Source organism: Amblyomma americanum, unplaced genomic scaffold (genome assembly GCF_052857255.1).
Source record: "Amblyomma americanum isolate KBUSLIRL-KWMA unplaced genomic scaffold, ASM5285725v1 scaffold_224, whole genome shotgun sequence".
In the NCBI taxonomy this organism is placed as follows: Eukaryota; Metazoa; Arthropoda; class Arachnida; order Ixodida; family Ixodidae; genus Amblyomma; species Amblyomma americanum.
Genome location: NW_027526696.1, coordinates 75,607 through 96,094, shown reverse-complemented (window position 1 = coordinate 96,094; position 20,488 = coordinate 75,607). Strand labels below are relative to the sequence as shown.

The window sequence follows — 20,488 nt, the reverse complement described above, 5'->3', positions numbered from 1 at the left end:
ACCTGCGCCATGCAAGCTCCACATCCTGTTAATAAAATCACGCTTGTGCAAATAATTGCTCTTGCGAAAGCTAGAAACCGTGAGCTTGCTTTAAGCGCACAAACTGGATGCGGCCCTGACAAGTTGCACTTATCGTCAAACTTTCTTTCTCGATTGGATATACTTTTAACACAGTGGCTGCGCGCTACAAGTTTTGAAATATTTAAGAATGTAAGAATTAGACTGAGGGCAGCGACCTTTCAAAAAGCTTACATTATTGAGAATTGTACTTTGATGCATTCAATAACCACTGACAAGGCTTACATTTGTAGAAATTTATGATCCTTGGTAAAGACCACGCCCCTTTAGACCCTCTCGTTGCAGACTGTGGTGCAGTGCTCATGAAGAAAGTTTGTTGACTCGTCAAGAGTGAAACCTTGCTCTCGTTCTTTTCAGGCGTGGTAACCAAGATACTGTCGTGTAGAGCACTGGTGCCCCTGAGCCGGCTAACCTACAGCGCCTACATCATCCACCCAGTGCTAATGGTCATCTTCTACGGCTCGAGGGAAGAGAGCTTCGACTACTCGCCCTACCTTCTGGTAAGTTTCGGCTTGCCGGCAGTACGATCACTGTTCCTGCTGATAGGCCAGCTTAATCAAGACAAACAGGAAGCAAGAAATCTGCATTGAGAACTATGCTTGCCATTATGAAAGCTTTGCGGGAACAGGACGAACCTCAGAGGAAACAAGATTTGCGCAGCAAATAAAGAAAGTTCGAGCGAGATGTCTTTAACGACTTAATCTAAGACTCCCGTGAAAAAGGTATAACAGCGTGCTCAGAAGCTGCCATGTTGTAATGATAAATATTTTGCGCCGAGTGCCTGCGGCAGGGTCTGGAATGTGCGAGCTTTTTGTGCGCTTCGATGCCACCGACCTGAGCACGAGGAGGCTCGACACACCGACGCCCCCAAGCTATCGCGGTTAAACCGTAAGCGAAAAAAATAAAAATGCTGATGTGGAGTGGTTGAGCGACTTCTTTGAAGTATAGTTGCATGTAGAGGCACTTGACATCGCCGAAGGAACCTATTCATGTTTATCTCTGAAACTTAGGATGAAAAGCACGGAGCCATCTTTAATTTCTCTCCAAGCCATGTTACCATTCCCAGAAAAGTGCAGCTGTCTGCCGCGGTAGAAACAAAACCTCTGAATGGGCGCCACCTTGAGGAGTTCCGATCTCCGCAAAAACAAGCAACTATATAAATGGCTGTTTTTAGCGGTGTTTTCAGTGCTTGCAAATAGCGCTTGCTGTTTGAGTAATGCTATCGCGAGCACTTGAAGTTTTGTGACTGCCCCTATTCCCATAACGTTCTTAAAACACGCTCGAGGCTTTCTATTTTTGATCAAAATCTAGCAATGAGTTGGTTTTTTTCTTGAGTGGCAATGCGGACTCAACCAGAGCTGTTCGTTCTCCGGAGTTTCACAAGCTTTTTTCCCCCAATGTTTAAAAATTAAACCTCGGACCGTCTCTGGATTTTGTCGCTGTTTAGCTCATCTGAAAAGAAGTATAGACACCAAATTTTTGCTTCTGTGTTTTCTTCTTTGAACTGGTGCGTTAATCATTAGTATACCAAGATCACTCTGTGGAATTCCCTTACGGGCGCTAAGCAATTTATAATTGAATTGCTTCTTGATGCTGTGTCGGTTTCATCAACCGAACGATAGCTGTGACGTGAAAGAAGTGTTTACGTCACATGAGGCATAAAAAAACCTAAATATAATCACTGATAGCTAGTTTTAATTTACTACAATGCGTAAGCCAGCCTGCTTCAATAGCTGTCTAACAAAAAACAACGTATCAATGGATATATTGCATTTCGCATGCTTCACCTCACGTGGCCTAAATATTTCTTGCGCGTCACAGCCACTGTTCTGCACATGAAACCGAAACAGCAAGAAAGAAATTACATTACAAATTATTTATCGATTATAGGCGAACACTATGTGATTATCCATGAATTCTAATGTTTTATGCATCAGTAAGGGAAGAAAACGTGCTACTAAAATGAGGGGTCTGTAGCCCTGTCAGTGCCACTGCTAGCACTCAAAGATATTCCGATTCCGCACATGCACTTTCAGTTGTCATTGAGGAAGCTTTCCTCAGTCAATGTTCTACCGAAGCAAGCGATAGTATGCCATAGGTGTGCAGTATGCATAACCTATCAGCAAAAAAGAAACTTTACTGGCATTTCGTAATTAATTCGCAACAAATTAGAAGTAAACGTGCTATATGTTAATAGATAACACGTTTCCAACCTGTGGTACCAGAACCTGCGTTTTTGTGATAAATGAAAGCACTTTTAATGGCACGCATCTCGCCTCATACTTCTGGTAACGATTTCCACTAAGCGAGGCAGTCGCTTGGTGGAAATCGTTAGTGGAAAGAGGAAGTCGTCGAACAATGATATAAATATAGCGCATGTGCACCATTTATATTTGCTTACGCATGTGCGGCTCAGTGACTCCAAGAGTTTGTATTCGTGTGGCCTTTAGCCTAGCAAGATTTCTACACCGAGACGCGTGCACAAGCTTCATAGTTAAATGAGGACGTGGCGTACTTTTTACATGTTGCGAAGTCGGGAGATTCGGCGTCATAGGATCAGTTGACAATTGTCTGGAATAGCACGTTCAGGAGTAAAACCAGTCAAAAGAGGGAACACAGCGAAGAGACGAGGCACACACACGACGACTGGACTAGCAACTGTGTTTTATAAAAGAAAACAGTCTCCCAGGAAAAGTGGCAAAGTTTGCGCAGCTCAGTTAACAACAATCTACATCTAAAGATAAGCTGTGATCTAACGCCGTTGCGAAAGGAAGCTTAGTTCCTTCTCCATGAGGTAGACAGAAGGACTGCTGATGCAATCATCTCCTTGAATACTAATGAGGAACGCTTCGAGGATTTCGCGCTCAACTTTTCCCTTGCCTCTGCCTACAATACTAACATTGGAAAATAGCGGGTAGCAACCGCATTCCCGGCAATGTCGAGGCAAGTTAGCGCCGTCAGTAGGGGACAGAGAGTTGTGGTGTTCTCTTAGTCTGTCATTAATACATCGGCCTGTTTGCCCAATGTACACTTTTTCCCCCAAAGACAGTGGAAAAGAGAAATTTTGAAGTCATGCCTTATGTGCATAAAGTTGCACACACCATCAAAAAGGTCGCCGGAAATCAGGGCGTCAATGTTGTGTTTTCAGCTCCCTGCAAGCTTTCACCTCTGTGCTCACGTGTTGCACGTGGCAGGACTTATCGGCCGGTTTGTTCGACGCAGCATGAAAACCGCTACGTCAACTGTGCCACAGGTGTGGCTTACAAAATTCCGTTGACCTGCGAAAAAATGTACATTGGGCGAACAGGCCGTTGTATTAATGACAGACTAAGAGGACACCACAACTCTCTGTCCCCTACTGACGGCACTAACTTGCCTCGACATTGCCAGGAATGCGGTTGCTACCCGCTATTTTCCAATGTTAGTATTGTCGGCAGACGCAAGGGAAAAGTTGAGCGCGAAATCCTCGAAGCGTTTCTCATTAGTATTCAAGGAGATGATTGCAGCAGCAGTCCTTCTATCTACCCCATGCAGAAGGAACTAAGCTTCCTTTCGCCACGGCGTTAGATCACAGCTTATCTTTAGATGTAGATTATTGTTGTTAACTTAGCTGTGCAAACTTTGCCAGTTTTCCTGGGAGACTGTTTTCTTCTATAAAGCACAGTTGCTAGTCCAGTCGTCGTGTGTGTGCCTCGTCTCTTCGCTGTGTTCCGTCTTTTGACTGGTTTTACTCCTGAACATGTACCAACTGACCCAGATTTGAACACTACTGGAATAGCACCCTTGTATGATTTCAGTCACCACAGTAACTTGTAGGCGCTACATTGACTGCACAGAGCAATGAATTGCCGCTTTGTGCAGCAAATCATGCAAACCTTCGAAGGGCTGACAGTCAAGGAGAGCCAATAAGGTTGTCTCAAAACAACGACGGTGCAGAAAATCGGAAGAAAGCTCACACCATCTCGCCTCGACAAAAGTGTTTTCGTTTGAGCAGAGCCCAGTGCTCAATCAGACATATAAGTAAGAACCAGTAAGAAAACTGGCATCTCCGATGTCTTGCTTGCACTGAAATAAAGACCCATTCCAGGCTTTCTAATTCAGACGTGATTGTAGCTTGTTTTACGCGACGCACCACAAAAATAAACGTATCATGTGCTTCTTTTTCTTCCCCAGATGTACTTCGCGGTAGGGAACCTGGTCTTGACATACATGGCATCGCTAGTCCTAAGCCTTGTCTTTGAGGCACCAGTGCTTGCCTTGGAGAAAGTACTGCTTGGCAGAAAGTGAAGCAGTCCCCGTTGGGATAAAACAGCCAAAACAGCCAAGTCGACGCTGCCTTCTACGCTACCGCCCTCACCGCTGCCCAACCCAGCCGCTCACTGTGATACGCACAACGTGAGCCTTGTGACCAACAAAGAGGCTGACTGCCGTCATGCTGTGCGATTTTCGTGAACTCGTATTGCTGTGTGCGCTGCTGTGTTGTGCGCTGCTGTGTTTGAGGAGTGGAGGCTGTTTTATGTCTGCGTTTGCGACTCTTTCGAGAACTTTGCGACTAATTCGAGCAAGTGCTTGCGAAAGTAATTTTCTTGCTGTGGAGGTGAGCACTCCAGGCCAGCCAGCATTGCTTTCTTCATGCTTGTGATGTCTGCTACAGAGTCTGGGAACAAGAAGTTGCAGCAGTGGCCGGGGTATTTTCATAAAAGGACGCTCGTTGCCGTGATTCGACTTGTAGCGTGAAACACGTATCACAGTTGCGCACTGATTCCTGGTTTGTTACTGTTGCTTTGCCTAGCCGAGGTGCGACTTCAGGCATACTCCCTTCATTATTTCTAAACCTTAAATAGCACTCGTTCATTCGGCTCGTCCAACGTGCTCACATAAATGACAGTATTTTAGGTGCATGAATTCATTGAGCAAACATTGCATTTCAATCTCTTACGTCTTTTGTGCTTGTCAAGTGCTTGAGGTTGAAGCTAGCCAGCCATCGAATTATATAATGTTTCACGGAAGTGCTTTTATGCAACATTCCCCCTACGTACACCCAATTTAACACTCAGCGCGGTCATTTTACTCGACTTCATTATTAGTTTTATCTTTTTTGTTTCGAATGGGCATTCAATGTGCTCATGTGTTCATCTGTGTCACTCATTTTAATTGCTTGAGAAACGTGTCAAACCAAGCAAGATATCGTATCTGCATGCAGAAAGTGCGCAATTGCATGCTTCTGCATTCTGATGGGCTGAATTTCTCATGAAAAGTTTAACAACAAAATGAGCTGTTTACTTTCGTCGAAACGTGCGGAGTGGTTATGTCGAACCACTGCGCACTTTTCATGAAAGCTTCAACGCCATTTGTTTTTGGTATTGGCTTACGTTTGCTTATTTAAAGACAACTCTCTGCTTCTTACAATATATACGCCCCTTCTTGCGTATTTGTTTGAGTTATATAGTACAAAGGTGATGTAAAAAACAAATTCGCCTGCCTAACTATTGTTTCATCATTGCTGCTTGTTTACGTCAATGTTTTCCATTTTATTTTCGAGCATTCTTCCTTTATGTACTTAAGTTTTTCACTGTATATCTATGGCAGAGAATGTGCAAGCCCAAAGAAAGATGTTCGTCCATGTTCAAAACAAGAATAAGCACCTAAGGCATCTTAAAAAAGCCAGGTCATATTCAAAAAATATTGTGAACGCTGTTTCTGCTTGAACATAGTAGTATTTGTTTTTATATGCTTAGCCAGCGTCTTTTCGATTTGTTTTGTTGAGAACGTTTAGCTACACTGTCATCGCAGAGAGTACTCGTGGCCTTAGGCCAGAGCTCATGATCCATTCGTAGTTGTTCTCGGCGTTTATCTATACGAGCACTTTCACCCTCCTTCTACGCATGTAGCTATGATTATCAGCAAATGTGCGTGGGAAGTCCATAAATAAAGCGTGAACGCGAAATCAGCTTTTGTGTATTGTAGCGTTGTAGTTCACACTATCAGTGAAAGGAGCTAGCAGTGCGAAAAGGAAAAAAAAAACTGTTTCTCGTCATCGTTGTTGTATTGGGTGCTGAATAATGGCGACAGCATTTTATACCTTCGCGAAGCGTTGCACGTGCGGTTGTAAGCTCGCGTCAAAACTCGGTGGGAAGCGGGGAAAATAAAAAGCCGTGCGTGCACACTTGAGTGCAGAGCCATAAACAGCCACATGGCAGTGATGACAGGTAAGGAGTAATATAGTAGTATATGTGATTTAACTCCCCAACGGTGCACACGGTATATGCGAGTCCGTAGTGGAGGGCTCCGTATTCATTTTGGCCATTTGAGGCTCTTTAGCGTGCACTCCCATCGCGCAGCATACGAGCGTCTAGTGCATTTCGCCTCCATCGAAACGCAGCCACCCTCGACGAGATCCGATCCTACGTGATTGGGCGCAGAAGCTGAGCGCCACAGCAATTAAGCCATTGCGGATGGCTTAGGGAGAAGGGCGAGGGAATGTGCTCACGAAAGGCGTTCTCTTCATTGGCAGAATTTGCACCCATGAAATGAAGAAAATTGGCTCTAATAAGGGGCAAGATCAGCAAAGAACGGAGTAATGTGCTGCTGTTTCAGCATTGTCAGATAAACGATTGGTTTCCGTGACAGTTTGTACAGGCGGAAGGTTGTATTAAATCAAGTTCACCTTGCTACAGACTAGGGTGCCTCAATGGCCAGCACCGGAGGCGAGGAGACATCAAGGCACCTTACTGCACACACATAAGGAGCGTCCTCTCGCGGTTCAGAACTGAGGTGGGTGGGCCGGCTGCTGTGTTTAGCTGGCAAGAATAAAGCTGACATGCCAATATGGCGCTGAAACATAAACACCTTTGCGTAGACACCGCCTCCTCAAATGTCTTGCGTCCGTCGAAACTAGTGCATGCACTTCTTGGCATCATCGACAAATCCGCCCGCTGGTAATGTGAAGCGACTTTTCAAGGAGTTACGCTTCCGTTTGTGGCACTAGGTGACACTTTGGGGAGACAACTTTGGTTACCCTGCTGTGCTTGTACCAACCTTAGGCGCTGATTGAAGGTGTTATTTAGCGTCAGTGCTGTGCTTCTTTAACGTGTTCACGTGTTCGTGAGAAATTCGCATTAGTACATTTTTTTTTCATTGAAACTTACCTAATATCAAGCCACAATTTAGTGCGCCAGCACCAAGGCTTCCACTCAGCCGAAAAGCCTTTGTCTGCCAGTTTGTTGCGCGGTCCCCTGTCTTGTGGCAGGCTGCCCACCGGGTTGTGGACAACTAACCGGTTGTCCGAGTGTCCGGGTGTGTCACAACCCGGTGTTAAGCATGTGTCTTTAAGCATATGTCAAAAGACTGACACATTCTTAAAAACATAACAAACATAACAACGGTTTACTAACGTTTCGACTGGGGACCAGTCTTCATCATAGTGGTAAATGATGGTTCTAGACCGGTATTTATATGGGCTGGAAAACCACTTCTAAAATGCGCCTTAGTTTCCAGCTTCTTCTGCCTCTACTCTGCTGTTGCCCTCTTTGTCGTCCACAAAAAGCACGTTACGGTTACATTTTCCCCTTCACAGACGAAGCCTCACACGGAGAGCTAAGGAGGAGGGCCCTAAGGGTTGAGTCTTTTGAGTGACATCGGGTGAACAACAGGGGTGCGATGGCTTTCCGGCACGAACAGAAGAAACCGTGCATCACCGGGCGTGAAATTATTCTTGTAAAGCTAAACCGGCGCGAATACAGAAACGGGTGGCAGGAGAATCACGTGTTGCGTCGTGGAGTGACCTTACTGACGTGTCCATGCTTTGTTAAGTCTTGTAGAGGTGAAGACCAGGCAATGTTGGTGACACAAAGCAAGCGAGGTAGTCGTCAAAGTTGTCTCCATCGCAACCGCTCGTCGGAAGCGGGAAGCGCGAGAGACAGCGTCGGCGTGTTGACGACCGCTTTTGTACACGACAGTGAAGTTGAACGCTTGTAGGCGCAGAACCAAAAGGGCAAGCCGGCCACATGGGTCACGGAGGTTCACGAGCCAACAGAGCGAATGACGGTCGGTGGTGATGGTAAAAACAATTCGATATGGGTAGGAATGAAATCATTGCACCGCAAAAGCTCCTGCGTGGCATTCTTGTTCGTTGACTGTACACTTGCATTCCGACTTGTTCAACTACCGGCTGGCATAACCTATCACATGCTGATCTCCGCCATGGCGCTGGATGAGCACAGCTCAAACTTCGAAGCCATTTGACGTCGATGGGAACTTGATGAGAGCAGAAGGGCAGAAGTGGCGCAGGATAGAGCCCGGCGTCAGAAGAAATTTCAGATGCGGAATGCAGATTCACAGTCAGAGATCCACTTGAAGGGCACGTCTTTGTGTACGAGGCACGTGAGAGGAGAGGCAGCTTTGGGAAACCTTGGAACAAAACGGCGAAAAAATGAGCATAGTCCTAAAAGCTGCAAAGTTCCTTCACTAATTGCGGCACTGTGAGAATTTAAAATAGCCTCAATCTGCTAAGGATCCGGAAGGACGCCCCTCTGAACAACCAAATGACCAAGAAGAATTGTTTGGTGTTCGCCAAATTGACGCTTCTTAGAGTTACGCACTAAAGGTTCGCTCTTTTAGTACAGTAAAGAATGATGGGGAGGCGGCTGTTATGCTTGCTAAATGTCTTCCCAAAGATCACAACATCGTCCAAATAACACAATCAAATCTGGCATTTCAGAACACGCAAAATAGTGTTCATAAATCTTTCAAACGTGGCAGGCACATTGCATAATCCAAAGGGAATGACGTTAAACTCATACAGTCCGTCGGGTGTTACAAATGCTGTATTTCCTTTGTCATTCGGGTGCATTAGTATTCCGAATCAACCGAGGAAAGGTATGAGACTGAGTAACGACAGGCGATGACATCGTCTTTGCGTGGAAGCGGATACACATGGATACACATTCTTTTTTTAATTTTGTGATGACATTTAGGCAGCAATAGCCTACACAGAATTGCCACGTACTATATTTCTATTTGACGAGGATAACTGGAGACGCCCAAGGGCTTGAAAATTCCAGGATAACCCCGCGTTTTAACATGTCGCGAACTTGTTCGTCTATTGGCTTACTTTCGTTCGGTGACATGCGGTAAGGCTTCTGTCGTATCGGAGGTGCGTAGCCATTATCAATCACATGATGAATGCGAGAACGTGAAAGGGGTGCTGGGTTGTCCCTGGAGAAGTCGATCACATAGTCACATGCTTCGACAGCAGTTCCACCAAAATGCGGCGGTCGTTTGCGGGAAGAGACTTATTAATCATAGCCTGATCATAGCCTGACTCAGCACACGGGTGTCACGTCTCTTCAAAGGCAAGGTTACTGAGCGCCGCGACTGAAATAGACAAGACTTAATCGAAACGGGCGAGTTTCATGCCACTATAGATAATAAGGCGGCCTATTCCGAATAGTTCACTGTCCACTAGTCACGGGGTCTATACAACGGGGCACGAGGATACTCTCCTTAGCGCATGTAAGTGCAGTGGGTTCCACCACGGCATCGAAGGCGTCACACAATATTTTCAATAAAACAACCGGCACGAATGCGGCGGTCATCGCCCGCACAACTGAGTCTTCCGACACAGAAAGTGCTCCGAAATCGGAAGACGAGTGTTCCGCTAGAGAGGACCCCAGAGTAAAGTGGAATCCCACCGGTACGACAGTCTAATGTTGCACCGCATTGTTGAAAAAAAAGATCAATTCCAAGGATAACGTCAAGCGTAGAACGAAACAGTACAGTAAATTCGGTTCTAAACACTTCCCAGCAGATAATAACATGCACGCAGTATATTTCATTAAAACATCTTCCTGGGCGAGTTGGTACACATCTTGACTCTAGAAAAAAAAATAGCAGTGCTAACACATGCAGCCACAGAACGAGAGATGAAACACTGGACACATGTGAGGCCGACTGTCAATTGAATGTTATTAATGTAAGGGAACAGATGGCAAGGAACAGATGGGAAAAGGATGGGAGCGACACAGTCGCGGATGATAGCAACAGCGTCGAAGAACGCACGCGAGAGTAAAGAACACAAGAAAATGAAAACTTACAAAAACAGAAAACAATTCAACTTTTAGCCGCCTTCAAAAAGTCGATCTCTGCGGCAAAAAGCGATAATGACAGTAGGTGCACTTACTGCCGAATACCGTATTACTTTGTACGGTACGCTTCCAAGCTGACACGCGCCGTCTTGTCGGCACTCTCGCCGATAATCTTGGTCTCTCCAATGCAAACCACGCATCCTTTGCACTTTCTAACCTGCATGCATAACCAAATGTGCGTATTTGTCCTTTAAATTACCTAAATTTCGGGCATGTTCCCAAAAACGTTCATTGATGCAACGACCAGATTGGCTGACACAAAGCTTTCCACACATCAAGGGAATAGCATAGACCACTCCTGTGGAACACTTGACGAGCTGAGGGTCATGTTTTATCTGGCATCCACGGTTTCTTTAGCTGTAAATACGTGGGCACAGCTTTTCCAGCTTGTTGGGCGCTGAAAAACCAAGAGGAACACCATACTTATTGGCCACTTTCTTGTGGCTGCGCAACGTCTTGTGCATGTATGGCACAACCAAAGGCTTTTGGTCCTTCCTACGATCACCCGCTTTTCTTTGGGTTCGAAGGCTTCAGTTTTCGAAGGAGTTGAAGATTGGAACACAACGAAAAGCGCCGGGGGGATGGTGGACGTCGCTGACATGAAGGTGATGGCTTCATGCTGCGATCAGAGGCAGGAGAGGCGTTTCGCAGAAATTCCGGTCTGTAGTTACCTCAAGACGATGCCATCGTTGGGCGCCGAGCTTCAGTGTCGAGGCTGCGGGTTCTGCCACGGGTGGTGGCCTTGTAGCGTCAGGCTTCGTCGCTGGCAATATCGGGATATATATCCGTTCATGCCACAACGGTAACACACAGGTGGCGGGCGCCAGCGGTCGACGTATGGCTCCTGGCGAGCGGAGTCAGTGCGTCCATTGTAGTCAGGTCGAAGCTGATGGCGCGCCAAGTCGCCTGTGTAGGTGGGCCTTCTTTCCACATGCGGGTAGGCAGACCGTAGATCGTAGGGTTCCTTGCCAGGAACCGCACCTCTACAAAGCAGTGCCTTGTTGCGCCCATGTTGGCGACACCACAGACGTTATAAGCGTGTGCAAGAGGCTGCGAACTCGGCCGTATCAGGTATATGGTGCGTTTTGTTTAATGCTCGAAAAAAGATTTCAAACTACACTAGTTCTTCAAAAATTTCACTTCTTCACTTTTCTCTGCCCACTCTTCTACTTTTGAATTTTAGCCTTTCTTTATTTTCAACAATTCAATGTTATTTATTAAACATTGTTTCAGTGAGCCGGACCACTTAATGCACTGTAGGTGACAGCATAGAGTGCTGACTTTAAGGCCGACCCACGTGGAGTGATTTTTATGCCAACTGGCCAACGACTGACCGGTGGGGTCCGTCCGGCGCCTGGCGGCTGTTCGCCGTCGATCAAACCGGGCTATATAGTCGGATACGACTCAAGAAAGCAGAGGCTTTTCCCCGACAAAGGACACCCTTCCAGCCATTGCGTCGGCTGATTCTCATGACCCTGCTGGCGGGACAATACAAGCGCCGCCACAATGGAGAGAGGGGTCTATCCCCGAACATAGAGGGAAGGGATTATCCCCTTTCATCTACCACTCCCTACTTTGTCACACTTAAAGGGTCACCAGAATCGGCGGACGTCATGGCTGGAAGGGGGGCCTTTGACGGGGAAAAGCCTCTGCGTTCTTAAGTTGTATTCCACTATAGATGTGTTCGCCGTACGCTCAGCCGCTCGCTGCAAGCAGCCAATGCTGGTTAACTGCGCGGACCAATCGGGGCGCCTCCGCGTCTGGCTTCCATCCGCCGCATTTGACTCAGCTAACCAGCTAAGGTCAACATGGCGACAAAAGCAGCCTCGTCGCGTACGACACATTAATCACAGCCTTCCAGTTGGGGCCAATATTTATATAAAACTGAAAAACGCTGTCGCACCTCACACAGCAACACGCCGCGGCTGGGCCCGATCACAACTGCCACTGCACAGTTTGTGCGCCCGGGCGATTTTTCCGCGTTCTCTAGTTTATGTTCTAATGAAAAAGGAGAAATATTGTCAAATTACCTTAAACCTAAGTAATAATGCTTATTCTTTGTCGCCACTGAATAACTAATGGCTTAATTGGAAACGCAAAAGCGTTTTTTTCTGCATTTTACTGAAGACAGAATGACGCTGTTTTCAGCAACACTGAAATCACGGCTGCGGTGGCCTGGAGCCTGGCGGCAGCCGCCTGTTTTTTGCTGCGTGTGGTACAGCATGGCGACGGCACGCCGGCGTTCCTTCGCGCTGGTGCTGACCGCATGGAGTTCGTTGTGCAAGTTCACTTCATGTGGGTGGGCCTTTATGCTCACAAAATGAACCGTATATTCTTAACTCCGGCGCATGTTATGTGGCCGACTCTTTAATGTGCACTGATATGCGTGGAATTATGAGTGACTACCGATGTGACGGCCACAGTGGTTACTGCTTTAACGACCGGCAACAGCTCACTGAGTTATCTTCTCAGGACATATGACAACAGGAAGATGCCGAAGTGTGATGCCCCGAAAATCTCCCAGTGGGTCTGCTTTGTGTTATAAAGCAACATCGACTTAATAACTTTGTCATTAAGCTCACCTGGAGCTCTGGGCGGCTCCTCACCGCACAGTCGATCACCCTAGAGGAAAGCCTGTACAGGCGTTTTCATGCAAATTCTGGTTCGCATACTGTGTCTGCGATAGCGAAGAGACCACAGAGGAACTTACAGTCTGTCTCATACACACCAGCCAACGCTGCGGAGGCTGCGGAAATAGTGCACCCGCAAAAATATATTAGAACGCCATGATCATTCTCTTTTCGAAGCCTCGAGAACGGTATAAAACGAAGTGATTTCATTCGGAAGCATGGTAGAAGCTGCGAGGGTCTCAGTGTTCGCGCCCTCTGGCTATAAGTTGCTCTGAGTGTGAACTACTTTTTAGGCGTGGAAGGAGTCGGAGCGATTCACCCTACCAGCCTCGTACCATACCTCCACATGTCATTCTAAGCCGCCGCGGTGGTTCAGTGGTTATGACGCTCGGCTGCTGGCCCGAAATACGCGGGTGCGATCCCGGCCGTGGCGGTCGAATTTCGACGGAGGCGAAATTCTAGAGGCCCGTGTACTGTGCGATGTCAGTGCACGTTAACGAACTCCAGGTCGTCGAAATTTCCGGAGCCCTTCACTACGGCGTCCCTCATTGCCCGAGTCGATTTGGGACGTTAAACCCCTATAAATCAAACCAAACATGTCATTCTTACTTTTTGAAGTCTTAATGAGTCACAGTAATAAAATGTGGCAAGAGGTAAACGAAGTGCAGGAGTTTTGTCAGTCATGGTATTTGAGACTTGCACCACGAAATATGCCTGCGTTCACTTTGGTTGTATGGGGAACTACTTTTTTGGGCGCGGACTTAATCTGCGCGAACAGGCGCGATAGCTCTTAGCAGCGCTCCCTGCTGTGTATGAAATGGAGCATAGGTACTGCTGCATACTAAACGCTCAAAAACTGCTGCCTCATTTCTCTTTAGGAATGTCTTGATGGTTGGCAGTTGTCTGAGGGATGGATACTTGATGGCCACATGACACAACCTTAATGAAAAACTAAATAAATGAATTTGAACACACGAGCTATGATGTCGACTTTTTTGCTTTGTTTTGTACTGGTGTCAGCTCTTTCAGTCTTGGTTCGTTGGCATTTTGTTTGCATTATGAATCAGCATTAGCACACCAGAATTTTTCCCTTTTAGTAGTTCAATTGCTACCTCACCCGGCATCGCATCTGCAGGACCTTAAAGGTATTGCTGAATGTCGTTAAGGATAGAGTGGCTTAACCACGAGTTTTCGACTGTGCGGCGTCGTTTCCTTGGAGCTAATGTGTCTGCCATATCTTTCATCACCATGTTGTCTCTTACGTTGCCTTCCTCTAGCGAAGAATGGATAACTGGAGGTTGCTTTGGTTAACCTCTTCTGCTGGTCCCCTCTTTTTAAAGGCCTACTTGACCGAAATTTTGTAAACCGTAAAGAGGTTTTTTTTCGGAGTACACCCTCGGATTATGTTACCTACAAAACGTTACGTTCCAGTTTCAAGCAGTTAAAGGGAATCTGAAGCACTTTTCGAAAAAAATAAGTTCTCTACGTCGTTTTATAGTTTTTAGTCCACTGAAACAGAATATCTCATTCAAAAAGAGCGGAAATAAACGCAAAAAGCTGTTTTTTAGAAGAAAACGCGCCCCATCGCCTCAGGGCGCCGAGCGAACGCCGCTCTTGCCCGCGGGCAGGGACCGTCGTGACGTCATCCACGGGGATCTCCGGCCGGAACGAACGGCGTTGCTGCGTAGCGCGTTGCTTCAGCGGGCTTTTAAGGACTACGTTCTGGAAATTATGGATAATTCAAGCAGTGTTGAACAGTGTGGACTTTCACCATGCATGTTAGAGCCATCAGCAGCTTCAGAAAACGGCGGAACCAACGACGCCTCTGAGTGCGCCGGCAGCGAATGTCAAGTCGCGACATGTTCACGTGTTGGAAATCTCGACTGGATGGATGGGTGGATGACAGCTTTCATTTCCACCGGAAATGGAGACCCCTTACTACTCACCACCCCCGGCACGCAGGCTTCGAGGGCGGGGGCCGGAGCCTCCGTGACTAAGGGGCAACAAAGAGACTATCTCTTCGCGGCCTCAGCGGCCAGGCGGATTGGCTTGTTTCTGCCGAGCGGGTTCTTCGCTGCGCAGCAGGGCTTCCCAGCTTTCTCTGCTATCAATATCTTCGTCGACTCCGGGGTAGTCAGCGCATTCCCATATTCTTTGCTTCCGGGTAACAGTGGAACCGCCGGACTGTCGGAATCTGGACGAGCGCGCGCAAAACTATTCCGAAATCGTTGAGAACTACAGACTAAACAGAAAACTGGTGTCACTGTCTGATAAGAAGCTAATAGAGAAGCGACCGCATGGCGGCGCCTGCAAGCCGGAAATTTCGTTAACCCAGTATGGGCCTTTCACGTCCTACCAGGGTAACACGAAAACCAAATCTCGATTGATACGTATGTTTTACGTAGGTGCATGCGTGTGCATATGTTTTGTGTAAGTGCAAGTGGCAATAAAAAAAGTAAATTGCGCCGAAACGTTTCTGTGTACCGCCTGCTGCATAAAAAGCCTGGCCACCAACTTCTTGTAACGCCTGTAAACATGATCTAAATCAGATCACCGGCACGCTTACACGAGTCGCGCGAGGTAAAGCATTTGTTTGTTCATTTATTTATAGTTACTTGCCTAATTGCCCCTGAAGGCCTTTTAGGACTACAAAAGAATGGAAAATCGCATGAGTTGGAGTGGGTGCACTGCTGTACTAGAGCGCGAAGAGACGAGGCGACCGGGAGGAAGCTCCCGTGTGCGCTTTCCTTCTGTCGCATGTTCGGGCTACTGTTCAGCCATAAAACTTTTGCACTTACCCCCGTGCGTTTTTTTTTCCATGCTGAACACGCTTTTTAAAATAATTATGGCTGCGTTTCGGAGCTCTCAGTGCTGCTCATAAAAACCAGTATGCTGCGAGATATAGTTGCTGCTGCTGTGTATCGAGATAACCAGTAGAATTACTTGTGGCAGATATATGCATACCGCTGCTCGACCACTTTGCCGTTCTGACTCAAGGACAAATTTGTATGAATTCTGACGCCATTGTCGATCGTCAGCCATGACCAAGCGCTCATGAATGAAAATCTTTGCTTTGCTCAGGTATACTAAGCTTATATAATCGGTTTTTTGTTCAGTTAGGTGCAGCTGCATGTGCTGCGCGCTGATGAAAGATTAAGAGAATTGCTTATACTGCCATGAGGTGCAAGCAATCAGGAAAAAGCAAAAAGGCACACAGTGCGTAACGACCTCAAAAAATTTCAAGACTGTGTGCCTTAAAGACAGTGCTGGAAGTGGCCTTAGCTCAGCATGGATGTGAACCAGCTGGAAAAGGCAAAGAGTTTACAAACAAGTAAGAAAGTAATATAACAAATACAGAAATATTGCTGCACATATTTTGTGCAGGCAGTTTCAGCATGCTGCGTACCACCAGATTGTCTGGTTAACGTGGAAGACGCTGACGGAGAACAACCGACGGATTCTACCAAGCTGTGGGCTGAGCGCTGTTCGAAAGAAGTACCATGCCAAAACTGGTTAATATACAGGCTTGAAGCATTACAGGGAACGCCCGAACGCGAGAAAGTAAACGGCGATGGGAGGAGATTACGTTGATCTGTGGTTCGCCAAAGCGCGGGCCGCAGCGAAGCAAGCGCAGCCAGACGGCCGGCCGACTCTCCGTCAATGGCGTCACTTCCGCCAGTTCTCCCGCTCTGCCGTCCCCCCACACGGCGCTTCCGGAAGCGACGAGGGCGTGCCGGCGGCGGGTTTTTAAGAAGCGATTGCAGGTCTTGTTGCGGATAGAATCGGGAAAAAATTTACGCACATGATTTTCAAGGCCCTTTCTTCCCAACCACAACGTTTCATATTTGAAAACCGTTTCAGCTTCCCTTTAAGGCGTCAACGGCACGCAAAAATCAGCCTTCAATATCGAAACTGGAAAAACGGGTGACATTACTGAGCGCCGGAAGAGACGCCTGTTTGAGACGGGAGTCCGGACAGATACGGAGCGCCTGCTTGATGCAGCTCGTGCAAAGCGCCGGCACCGGTAGCGCGTGCAGCTCTTTGCTCGATAAATACTGGTTATATAAAAAAAATTAATTCACATAACACGCGTCTTAAATGGGATGAAACGCGCCCGAAAAAGTTTTAAACGTGTTTTATTTACTGTGCTAGACAAGACAGCTCCTCGCGCAACCTCAGCGAAGATGATCGCGCCGAGATGCTAGTGAGCGTTTTTTGCCTGGAAGAATTCGATTACTGCTTGTGCAAAGCTCAGACGAAGGTAGGAGGCATATTCAAGTGGAGTCCAAGTAGAAAAAAGTGCTTGTGTCATCAAGTTGAGCTGGCATGCGTTCCAACAGCAGATGTGCGCTGTGCTGGGCGTGCAATATGGTAATTTCCTTGATAAAAAATGACCTGCCTTCTCCTTTCCCTTTTCATTTTTCTCCCCCTCCCCCCCCCCCCCCATCCCCCGTGGACGGGGGGTCCTGCCGGTGCATGCGAATTTGAAGCAGGTGCAGTGAACGTGAGGTAAATCATTAAAAACAGCTTGATGTCAGTAAGGGGAGCTATAAAGAATTATGCGCAGTAAAAAGCAAATAATATAGTAGAAGCAGAAATTGTGTTACAAAATAAGTATATATTCATATCTTCGAGGACTGTGGCATCAGCGCGGTGCCGATGGTGGGCCGGGTCATCTGTGCGCGCCTCGGCCGGGCAAGCCCTATACGCGTTGCAAAATACATACCGATTACAGATGAAGACTTATGCGTTGCGTTCATTACTGTATTTACCTAGAACAACTTGAAGCCCGTGTACTGCAGGGACGTAAAAGTTTGTCTAATCTTTTCAACCACTCAGCTGGGCAGAACGACGTGGTTGCCGGACCCTAATCGACCATACCGCTAGCACTCATATTGCCAGTAGGCAGCGTACAGTGTATCTACTGAGTAGCAATGTGGAAGATATAATCAATAGTACGTGTTACCTTCCTTGGAAGATATTATCATTCAAATAACTTATGCGTTTAGGTCTCTGAGGTCGTGGAAATGCGCCGGATGGTAGGGCTAAAGCTTTCTTTATTCGACTTCAAGTATGAATGGCGTGAGGCAGTAAGAAATTCGGCTTTTTCAGTAACGCACATGTGACCTTACAGGATTTTGGGCCCGTTCTGCGAGTCTTTGCGGCAGCGTATACACTCGGTGCACGACTGCATTATTGCGCATCGGGAGGAGCTGCACCTGCAATAGAGGAGTGCATGTTTATTCCTTTTTAGACGAAACATACCTCTCCTTAGAAATATGCCTGGTGTAAACAGCGCGACGTCAAAAAGGTGTTGCTCGATAAGCAAAGCCACCCACTTTAGCTTCTGAGCCGGGTAAGTTAGTGACCAGCGCTTCCCCGTCACCTTTATTCCCCCCGGTAGGTACGCCTCGCAGCCGTTCTTCTCCCAATTATAGCCCCCTCAGTACGTGGAATGCTTTGCCGATCGGACCAGAAACACGTACGTGCTCTGCTGATGTAGACCGGGAGAGGTTCGTTGACAAAGCCCTGCCCAAAAAAGAGGGTTAGCGCGAGGGAGGAGCGTCAGTCGCCCACCATTTTAACTTTGTTGAAAAAGGGAGGGGAATTCACGATAAAACCTGAACTTCAGACAGTTGACACCAGCCTTTTAGATCGGGTGTAGACGGTAATAGCCGAAAGGGCACAATACTGCTTTCCACATTCCTCGGATTCCTTTCCACAGCCACGTGTTGCATCGATATGATGGCAGCTAGCTAGCAGTTAATTTTTCTCAGACGCTTTCGAGCTTCGCGGCGAAAACAACCAGAAACGCTACAGAAAAAGGCCATGCAAGTGGCGCTCACTGACTTGAGAACGCCTGAAACTGGCGAGCCGGCTATGCCAGTGTCTTAACGGTGTGCCATTTCTGGTTCCGCTTGTTGTCCAACACGCCGCTAGGATACTGCGTCCTCTGCTAGAGCGTTTTTTGAACGCTTCAAACTAAAAAAAATTGACGCTTCACAGCTTTAATATTAAAATAAATGCTGTTCATAACATCTTCTGACCCGGATTCAATTTTACGGCGCGTTCTTCTCATTTTTCCCTTAAGATGCACTTCACTGTTATGAGAGCACGAAGGCATTTGATTGAAAATGGAGTGCATGAACTGATGAGTTGGATAGGCGCTACTCCAGCACTGCCGATGTGTCAGCGGTCCTGGTAAAAGACATGTGGCGAGCAGCTTAGTAATGTCATCAATTACTATGGAGGCTGGCACCACAACTGGTGATTGCATTTCAGAGTACAAAACTTTATGATGACCTTTAAATAAAAACTCTTTTCCGCCACTAAACTTGAGGTCGCAAAAAAATGGGAGAAAATCTGATGGGCGTTTATGAATCGCCAGCTACGTTAATTCACCAATGCCAAACGCCAGCGTACCTGTCTCACACGTGCCGATAGAATGATTAAGAAACACTAATATAACACAAGGTGTATTCGTTTATGTAGCTTTACGAAGGGCAACTCAGCGCTAGTTGGAGCTGATACGCCCGGATATTGCTACTGCAGTGCGTGGAAGAGCTTGTCTTTTATAGCACACATGTGCATAGAATCTGCAAGGAGGCTCACAGTTAAAGCGGATGGGATCACAGCGGAGCAGCGCGGAATGCGACGCTTCACTCCGAGGTGCTTGCTTAGCCTGGCATCTGCGTACGGAAATGAAGGCATGCAGGCATAACAAGAAGCTCCCGCCTGGCGTGTTTCCTGCAGCGAAGCGCGCGCTTAGAGGAAGTACCGAGGCGTGCATATTGAGAGGCTGCTACTCTCTCACGATGGTACTCCTCTCTCATGTATCCTCATAGAGAGGATGTCGCCATAAAATAAGTGGCGCGCGCAACGCTTGCAGTCTTCATGATTTAATTAAGCCCTCCAGCCGAAGAAGCGCAGATTATGTTCCCATTGCATTGCCAGGCAGCGGTTGGCATTGAAACTGGCCCGATGTCAGGGATGTTCCGAAGGCTTTCGGCTAAGTATGAGGCTTCTTCCATTTGTCTCGAGTTAAAAGCAGGCATCGCGTAAGAGGGGCTGAGGGCACTATGGAATGCATCTAGGTTGCAGGGGAGCCCTGAAACCCCTTTTTGTCGATAAGAAGGCGCAATAACAGCGGGCTAATAACAAGTACGATGTGCAGCTCAGGTGTATTCCTTTCCGCCATTTTCCGTCGACTGCCCCACGAACAGTGCTCCACACGTTCTAGAAAATAAGTTTACCGATGACAAATACTATTACATCATTTGAAATGTAAGTGATTTTAGTGGTCAGTTACAGCCACGGAACAGTAACTGAACAATTACAGAAAAGTAATCAATAACTTTTTCGTTATTCACCTTACAACTATTATTACCTTAACACAAATATACTGGGACTAGAATCAACTAGAGCGGCTTGCTTGATATCTTGTCCTGCAGTGTTATTTTTCACAAGAACTTGGTTTTCGAAGTTGTCGTCAATTTTCCGACGTTGGGTGGAGGGCCTCCTCTGAAGGGCGCTTGCCATTTCGTTCTTGAGTTGTATTCGGTTATAGCTCTGCTCGAACGCTTCAAAAAAAATGAGGAAGTGCGGGCCCTGTCTACGAAGCACACCTGTATATAA

At 47.1% G+C, this 20,488-nt stretch overlaps 1 protein-coding gene across 1 annotated transcript in view; it reads left to right on the top strand.

Moving 5' to 3' along the window:
* The window catches only part of LOC144112488 (nose resistant to fluoxetine protein 6-like), a 31,763-nt gene extending 25,738 nt beyond the window's left edge, over positions 1–6,025 (top strand). The window contains exons 14-15 of the mRNA XM_077645314.1: positions 436–578; positions 4,252–6,025. Coding sequence (XP_077501440.1) covers positions 436–578; positions 4,252–4,365 — 257 coding nt within the window. The 3' untranslated portion in view covers positions 4,366–6,025. The remainder of the gene's footprint in view (positions 1–435; positions 579–4,251) is intronic.
* Positions 6,026–20,488: the final 14,463 nt, after the last annotated feature.